General features: G+C 35.8%; 1 protein-coding gene across 1 annotated transcript; it reads right to left on the reverse strand.

The window, feature by feature from the left end:
• Positions 1-540: 540 nt before the first annotated feature.
• LOC102233015 (uncharacterized serine-rich protein C215.13-like) lies at positions 541-7818 on the reverse strand. Its single transcript, XM_023330067.1, has 8 exons — positions 7660-7818; positions 7469-7577; positions 6860-6934; positions 6521-6775; positions 2302-2357; positions 2115-2223; positions 1202-1276; positions 541-1113 (listed from the first exon to the last, which is right to left on the reverse strand). The coding sequence occupies exons 1-8, from the start codon at positions 7730-7732 to the stop codon at positions 906-908; spliced, it is 960 nt and encodes a 319-aa protein (XP_023185835.1). The 5' UTR covers positions 7733-7818; the 3' UTR covers positions 541-905.
• Positions 7819-9574: the final 1756 nt, after the last annotated feature.

Genomic DNA, 9574 nt, shown 5'->3' on the forward strand with positions numbered 1-9574 from the left:
AAACATTCGGGTGGATTTTTACTCAGACATTAAATATTTGGTAGGATTGTCTTTTAAACAATTGTAGCGTTTCGGTTAGAAGTTAGTTTGACCTTTGACCTCTTCCTACTGACCTGATCCTTTCCAGATTTCTCAATTTGTCATGACGTTAAAAACGATTTAATCCTGGTCAGTTAAAAGTTTATTTATACACTGCAGTCATGTTGGATAAATCAGAATCCAATGAGTTTCATTGATCAGGTTAAAAGTATCGACTGAAAATCGACATCAAACATATTTTACATTAAAACTACTTTCTACTTTTAAATTACTATAATTAACAGAAATAAAAACTTTCAAACATCTGTTTGTAATTAATAGTTTTTAAATAAAATAACTGCAGTTTTTACAACATTTTCAATTATGTTAATTTTTTTTGTTGTTGTTTTAAATTGAAGTTTGATGATTTTTGTCCATAAAAATGTTTGATCAAACTTTGAACATCGACTTTTATCTGGATTTTTATTTTCAGAAAATGAATCAAGATGTAGAAAAACAAACATTAAGGTTTAGATTAGAGATTTTTATTTCTTTATATCTTTACAGTTTTACTTCAGAGTGAAGCGTTAAACACCTTAAAGTAGATAGATAGCTTAAAATATTTTACAGGCATTTTTATCATTTATTAAACTGTCACAAATATATAACGTATATATATATATAAATATAAATATATTTTATCCTCTACCTGCACAGTGAAATACTTTAATAAATAACGTTACCAAATTAACACTGAAAAACGGAATATTTAATGTGAATCGTAATTTAGCTTAATTATATTCTTTCATTTTTCTTATCTTTAGGTTTTAGTTGTACAGAGAAAATAAATTAAATATATTTTCTGTTTTTTTCCATCAGCTGCAGCTCTACTGATCTCTGGAGGCAGAAAACGTCTCACTTTCTGCGCTTGTGGAGGCAGAGGAGGAGAAAGACGAAGACGATGAAGACGGTCCAGGTGACGATGATGAAGGAGGGGCAGCGGTGGATGCAATGATGGAGAGGAGCGAGGAAGATGAAGATGAAGGAGGGGTCGAAGTGACAACCTGAAGAGTGGACGACTGAGCTTTGGCTCTCCTGTTGGAAAATCAATAAAAACATAAAAATATGAGTTTAAAGGTGGAAAATTGAGGTTATTAGGAATAAATTCAGGTTTTCAACTCGCCTCAGTTCTTGGATCTTCTGGAAAACCCAGGGAGCGAGAAGGTGGCTGCAGTAATGCCCCGTCTGAGTGGTGAAGCTGCAGGGTGCAAAAAGGAGAAAGGTCAGGGGTGTACAAACTTTCTGTAAACCCAGAAGCAGGCCAAAAATAAAATAAAATAAAATAAAAACTAAATTCAGCCAAATAAACCTGATGTTACTGTAGATCCAAAACCCGGATTTTTACCAGATAGCAGATTGAAAAAATGAGTAAATTTTAATTTAAAAAACTGAACTTTTGTGATTAATCTCAGAAATCTTCTAGAAAAATTTAAAAATACAAAATTTTTTCAACATTTTTGAAAATGTTGAAATAAATTCAATGTTTTTTTCGTTGAAAATTTTTAAGTTTTTTCTAGATTTCTGAGATTACGCCCAAATGTTTTTTTCCTCAATGGCCCTGAAACGCCGCAGCAGGTCCTGCGTGTTAAAGGAAAAGCTTTTAATTAATAAGAACAGGATATGGGTCACTTTGTTTCAAAATATTTGTTATATCTACCCAAGTTTTAAAAAAAGAAAGAAATTTGGCTTTTCGGTAAAAGTTTCTGGATTCACTTGGTTTTACTTTTTGTTCAAACTTAATTATTAAAAGACAAATCCTTCCTGTTCAATTTGACATTTTTCTGTCAGAAATGTTATCATTTCTACCCTGATTACAAATTAAAAACCTCCATCTGAATCTACAGGACAAATTTGTATCATTTTTAAAAGCAGTCGGGGGGCCGCATAAAATCTGTCAGGGGTCACAAATGGCCCCCGGACCGCCCTTTGGACAGCCCTGCCCTAAACCATTATTTATTTTGCTGTAAATCGAACCAGAATCCTGGAAGCTATCGCCTCACATGTTCCCGTTTTAATCAGAAACTGCAGGTACGTACATCACGGCTCTCACACACGGAGGATTCGGCCGCTGGACCTCAAACTTTGTGATCGGCTCTGTGATCTCAGCTGTGCTGACTTTCTTACAGCAGCTAAACAACTTCTCACCTGAGAACAACAAACAAATCAAATATTTAATCTTTAACAGGAATTAACATTTAATATTCAGCTAAAAGTTTCCCTTACCTGGGTTTGCAGAAACAGCCGCCATGATCACAGCGACCAGCGCGACCTTCAACATGCTGATGGTTCAGGAGAATAAATAGAAAAGAAAGTATTTCTGGTCGGTCAGTCGTCTCACTTCCCCTCCAGAGAGCTGATGGTGAACTGACATCCCTCGGAAGAAAACCTCTATTTATTCAACCGAGAAAAGCAGAAGTTCAGCTCTGCTTGTCATCCAGCAACAACTCAATATTTGACTAATTCAGATGACGATTTGTAGATGATTTCACAAAATGACAAAATTATATTTATAGTTTTTGTCGTATTTCTTCCCTGACTGTGTGGGCGCATGAAAACCCTGGGAAATAAAAGGTCAACCTGATGGCAAAAATATAATTTCACTTCAGACATAAACTTGTGGATTCACTGCAAAAACACAATCTTACCAAGGTTTTGGATTTCTATTGCAAATATTTTAGTACACTCGAAATAAACTAACTTTACAGCAAGATACAGGAGCTTGTTTTAAGGAAATACTTTCTTATTATTGGTGAAAAAGTTCTAGTTCCACTGGCTGATTATTTCACTTAAAACATCTTATTGTAAGTGAAATAATCTGCCGGTGGAACAAGAACTTTTTAAATAAATAAGGAATTATTGACTAAAAACAAGCTCCTGTAACTTGATTTAAAAAAAGAGTTATTTGTTAGCGTTACTTATTTCAAGTGCACTGATGTTTTCACTAGAAACTTGACAGAAACCTTTGTAAGATTTTGTTTTGCAGTGTAGGGTTAAATGCATCAATAAAAGTCAAAATATTTGCATAAAATTTGACCCATTTTCATATTTCTTGTAGAGAATATCTAAAATATTCAAAACAAAAAGCGAAGCTGAAATATTTAGGTTGCTACGCTATTGGCTGCCAAATCAGCCAATCCAGGAGCTGCGTTCATTTTGCTTGGTGCTGATTGGCTGAATGTCTTTGAGCGTAAATAAGGAAGACAGTGGATGTTAGCTTCTTAGCAGGTATATTAGTGAATATTATTAATATTAATTATCTTTGGTGTTTGGTTGTGTTCTCTAAAAAACGTGAACTGGAGATCCACGGTAAAGAAACAAGTTAAAACCGGTTAAAACGATTTAAAAAAAAAAAATCAATATAAACATTCTATAATCAACACCAAAAAGTACAGTAATACATACAACAAACAAAAAATCCCAAAATGAATCTTATCAGGGCGTTTTGTATAAAAATCCAGGGCAATAAACTAAAATATAAATATTTTCAAATGGGAAATCAACTTAAATGCATTTTTCAACTTCACAAAAACGTATAAAATGAATTGAATTAATTCCTGTACAGTATAAAGCAGGCCTGGTTTAACTGCACCAACATTAGAGTATGTAATACATTTTACATTTTGGTTCAACGTGTTTTAAATTCAGGTTGAAAACAAGTAAAAACAGGAAGATTTTAAGGTCAGGATGTTCTTGTTTTGTGGAAGTTGCATTTATGTCTCAACAGGTTTAGCAACGAGTCTCAGCATGACTTAATGCAACAAGTCACAATGTTTTCCCTCCCAGTAACACAAAAACAAGCCACAACACTGATATCTGGACACCTTCAGGCAAAACTATATATAGATATCAAAACTATAATAATCCTGTTAGTCAGGATTATTCACACATTGATCATTATTGTACCATAGAACAGAAATATCATTTGTTGTCTCACTGGGGAGATTCAGGTGTAACAGCAGAAATGACAGAAACAAAGTTAAAAACATAAACAAACTTTCATACGACGAACTCCCAACTCAACCTTTATGCTGATAAATTGTCTGAATAGATTATTTTGGTTCTATATTTATGTTTCTGTGCAAATTTTAACATTTCTGTGTGAATTTGTTTATATCCACTTTCTCTTCTCAGTGCTGCCCTCTAGAGGGCGAACGGTGCCTCAGCAGGTGGATTATCCTGTTTCTTTAAAACGTAGAGATCGATGGGCTCTGTGCAGCTCAGCTTCCGCGTTCAGGGAAAAGCGGCTCGGTCGTTTCCGATCTATTGAAAAAGGTTCTTTCCACTGGGTGTTTGTCCAAGGTAACAATTAATGATGAACATCGATCCGAAGCCCAACAAGTAGCTGGAGAAAGGTTTTAAGATGTTCGCCTCGTTATACACAGATACGAAGGTGAGTTTTGCTTTCTTTAAACTTTGTGGCTAACATTAGCTTTAGCTTATGCTAGTAGACAATATTCTCCGACATTTTTCTTGTAAAAATGTGCTATTTAAGTATCTAAACATTTTTCATCCATTCTAACGGACGATGTTTTTACCTTATGTTCAAGTATATTATGTGGTTTATTGTCGTTAGTGTCAGAGACAAAGTAACGGGGATTTTGCGGTTCAGGCTTTTTCCTTCTGAAGAACAACAAGTCCATAGCTTAACAGTAGAGCAGCTCTGGTGTCAGAGTTCTAGTTCAGCTGACTGTTCAGGTTCAAAGTTGTTGCTTTTAGAAAAATATGGCCGTGTTCCTTAAGGTCTCCGTGTTATTTCACTTTATTAGTTTTGCATGTTTCTTGTGAAGCAGGACGGTGTTTCCAGCAGTGTGTACAGGCGGATCAGTAGCTCGGCTGTCTGGCTCTGGTCTGCTCTCTGGTTCCCATAAACTCTTTCAGGCTGAATACAGAAGTGATTCCATGGAAATAACACAGGAGGCTCCTTTACCTTCTGCTTTAGGCTGAAGAAGTTGATCCGGAGTGAAGTGAAGGCTGTAAACTTTGCTGTGCTGCGTTAGCTTTAACTAGTAGCACCGTCTTCTTAATTCAGGACCGCTTGGGAATCCATGAAAACTTAAAAACCTATTATATTAGGAAGTCAGCAATGTTCATAGTATTGTTTTATTTGCGTCTGAAATAAGACTTTGTCTTTTCTAGCTGTCATGGTAACTCAAAGCGGAAAAAAGAAGAACCCATTCAAACGGTACCGAGTTCAGATATAGAAACATTTTGAACACCATTATGAATTAAATCTTTATAATAACCTCTATAATGATAGACATGTAGAAAAGAAAATTGTGTAGATATATATAAGTATATATATTTTACACAGAATGAATGTAGCATCGTTCGGTTTAGCAACATTAGCGAGCCAGTCGCAAAAATGAATGTTGTTCAGACGCAAACAGCTAGCTCACTAGCTAGCTAGCAGGTGTATTAGCAGCTAGTTAGCGGTAGCTACAACAGCCTCCAGTCGCAAATCGCAGTTTTCTGCACAAAACTCAGACATTTTCTACTTCACTGAATATAAGAGATGAAATATTTGTGTCACAACAAAACTTAAGACCTGTGATTATTGTATTTAAGACAAACTTACATATTTAAATGAGTTTGAGACATTTTTAGGGCTGCAACTAACTATTATTTTAATAAACAGTTATTCTGATGATTTATCAATTTTAAAAACTTGACATATTCTGAGATTTTCAATTTAACTTTTTAAAATGTGTTAGATGCAAGTAAACAAATACTAATTATTTTCTTATTTAGAAAAGTAATATTTTTATTGCCCAAAATGCAACAGCATTACATTCCTTTAGTGAATTTGAACCAAGAGAAGCTAGAACTATTAAACTTGATGGATTTTGGCTAAAAATGTAAAAATATTTTTGACAGTTTTGGCTTATTTAGTGCTCTGAATATGTTGTTTTTTGAGAAAATTGCCTTTTGTGGGGGAAATATTTTTGCAAGTGGAACTAGAACTAGTAAGTGAGTTTTGTCTTATTTCAGGTGCACTAAAATATTTACAATAGAAACTAGACAATAAATTGTTGGTAAGATTTTGTGTTTTTCTGGGATTTGAACCTAAGAGCTACTGACGATATGAGATGGAGACCAAAATGAACAAATAATTTATATAAAATCATATTTATTAATGCATAAAGTTCTTATTTTCCCAGATGTTTCCTTCAGGATACAAAATTAAAGCATTCAAGTTTCTTAAGTTCCAAACATTTCCACAAACAACTAAATGAGTAAACATTCAACATGTCCGAACTGCTTCATAAGTTACTCCAAATGTTTATAAATACACAAGGTAATAAATATTAACCTTCACTGTATCAGAACAGTAAATTTAGCTTTACCAAATAAATAATTTAACTTATGAAAGAAACTAAAAATCCTAAATTAATTCAATATAACTAGGCTGTTTGCTCCAGTGTTGATGAAACATGATCAGTTGTTTTCGCCGGAGCCGGAGGTCATGAAGGTCACGAAGCTCTCGTCCTCCTCGCTCCCAGAAAACGAATCGCCGGATGAAACCCCGGAGGCAGAGCTGAAGAAAGGAGAGGAAGAGGAAGGAGGAGGAGTGGAGGGAGGAGGAGTGGAGGGAGGCGGAGCGGAGGGAGGCGGAGCGGAGGCGGCGGAGGTGATGATGGAGAGGAGGGAGACCGATGGTGGAGAGGAACTGGCCGCGCTCTTTAGAGCCTTCGCTGCCCTGTTAGAGGAAACGTAGAAAACAGATTATAGACGAGTAAAACAGAAGGACAAGCGACGTTAGGAGCTTTTATTTTAGACAAACCTGTATTCGCTGATCTTCTTTTTAACCCAGGGAGCCGTCACCTGACTGCAGTAAAGACCGCTTTCTGTCTGAAAGCTGCAGGGAAAACAGAATCCACATTTTATAAAAGTCCAATTCAATTTAAGAATCAAGGTTAGCATCTTAAAATCACACAAAATCTGACCAAGTATTTATGTCTAGATTTAGTGCAAATTTCTTATATCACATAAAATAAGACACAATTAATTTACAAGTAACTTTTGAGCAAGAAATAAGAGCTTATTTATGTAAATAAACTGTTGATATTGGTTTAAAAAAAATACTAGTTCCACTTATAATAAGATGTTTTTTCATCTTATAAGTGAAATAAGCTGCTAGTGGAACAATTTTAAGAAATCATTGACTTAAAACAAACTCTTATTTCTTGTTCAAAAGTTACTTTTAAGTTAATTTAATCTTATTTCAAGTATTATAATATTTGCACTAGAAAGTAGAGAAAAATATATTTTTTTATATTTTTGCAGTGTTGAGTCTCATTATTTAGCATATTCTGAATAAAGAGTGTAAAATTCTCTCATTAAAGATCTGATTTCATTGCAGCTCTTTAGTTTTTGGATTGAAAATACTCACATGATGGCCTGGACACACGGATAATTGGCTTTCTGGAACAGGAATCCCAGGATCGGCTCTGTGATCTCATTCCTGTTCACTTTCTCACAGCAAGTGGCTAATTTCTCATCTGAAGATGAAGATTTTAAAAAAAGCTCTAAGTCTCAAATCATTTGCAAAAAAAATCCTGCTTCATTTTGAACCAGTCTTACCTGCGTTTCCAGAAGCGACCACCCAGACGACGGTGACCAGCGCAGCCTTCAGCAAACCGTCAAACCGGATCATTTTCACTGACTGAGGGAAGAAGTGGAGAAAGTGTTTGGTTCTGGTCAGCCGCCTCTGCTGCTCTGCTGTGAACTGACGGCTGGACGGACGCCGCTTCTACTTAACCGACCGAAAGCAGAAGCGGCTCCCTGGTTAGTCATCTTCCGATTCCCTCAGCTCTGAACATGTGAATGAAGGAGATGCTGACTTCAGGGGAATTCCACCAAATGACCCAAAAACTTTACTGTTCGGAAACGCTTTCATCAGAAAGGTTCGCTCGGAAAGTTGAGTCAAAAATAGGGAGCTCCTCGCTGAGGGGGTGTAAGGAATCATCGAAGGCAAAAGTCCAAACATCTTTAATGCACTTAATGATGGTGTCATTCACACAAGCCCGGCCCGGTCCGCTTTAATCAGCTCCAGTTCATTTATCTGAAACAGTCTGGTTCATTTGGGGAGGTGTGAATGGTAATCGAACCAAAAACATCGAATCTGCTCCTTCAAACCTCGGGCTCAGTTCGGTTGTAGTGAACTCTGGTGCGGTTCGAATGCATAGAGAGGGGCATTCTGGGTAAATACAACCAAAGCAAACGTGCTAACCATGCTAGCACTAGCAGGAGAAATGGTTATTAGTCTTTTACCAAAAACAAAAGAGAAATGCTAAAATAACAACCGCTAAAATCTGATGCTGCTACATTTTGCTCAGGAAGTTGCGCTCAGTGTCTTCGGAGGTTTTTATGTCGTTTCCTTTGGTGGTTCTCGGAGCAGCGCCCCCACAGGTGGGGAGGGGAACAGGTTGGTTTGACCCAGCAGAGAGAAAGAGAACCAGAGTTTCAGGGCTGAACAATGTGACTCTCATCAGCACTGTGATCTCATTGCTGTTTTACTTTATTTAGGCCTTTTTGTTCTGGGTTCAAATCCCAGGCTGTGGTGTTTATGCAGGGAGTTTCCATGTGTATGCTGTGATTCTCTCCAGGTACTCCTGCTACTGGTTCTATGTTGGGTTAGCTGGGCTCTCTAAGTGTCTCTGTGATGAACTGGTGACTCGTCCAACTAAAGGATCCTGAGTCCTGCTGTCATTTCCCGATTATCTAAAATTCAGTTATCTTGTAGATTAATAGAAAAAATATCTATTTTGTTGTCATTTATTTATTATTAAGAATGTAGAGAAATTTGGTGAAAAAGACTAAAACAGAAAATTTTATCTCCAAGCTGATTGCCTGATAATCTCTGGTTGCAAAAATCTGATTTTTAATCCAAGTTAGTCCTCTAACTAGGGAGAAATCACACCTCGGAGTTTATGCAAAATGTTAAATTTCTCATTTATTTACAGGAATGACAACACAAACGTAGCTAAACGAACAATTGTTCCTTCCTTCTTTAAATGTGGGATTGGTCTGCAGTTTAGTATTAAATCAAACTGTTATGTCTCATAAAATTCAACACATCGTCACATGTTAGAGTCCCATCCTTACCACAGAATATCAGGACCAAACTGAGAGAAAGAAAATTTACCTACAAGAACAAAATCAGAAGATTACAATAATGAAGTCATAATAATATGAGAATGAAGTGTAAATATTATCTGAATAAAGCCAAAGTAACGAGAGCATATAGTCATAATTTTCCAAGAATGAAGTTGTAATATTACCAGAATAATGTCAATTTACCAATATTCCAAATTTTAAGTCGTTATTTTCTCAGTTTCACAATTTAATAATTAAAAAATGCTTACAGAAACAAGATGCATGTGCCAAATACTGGAGAAAAGCCATACAAACAGGCCTCAAAGAAATATAATAAATATTCCATCAATGTCAAAAACAATAGAATCAAATATTCAAAGTATTAAAATTTACTTACAAA

The sequence above is a fragment of the Xiphophorus maculatus genome, unplaced genomic scaffold, assembly GCF_002775205.1.
Source record: "Xiphophorus maculatus strain JP 163 A unplaced genomic scaffold, X_maculatus-5.0-male Unplaced_Scaffold_BN000167F, whole genome shotgun sequence".
Classification (NCBI taxonomy): Eukaryota; Metazoa; Chordata; class Actinopteri; order Cyprinodontiformes; family Poeciliidae; genus Xiphophorus; species Xiphophorus maculatus.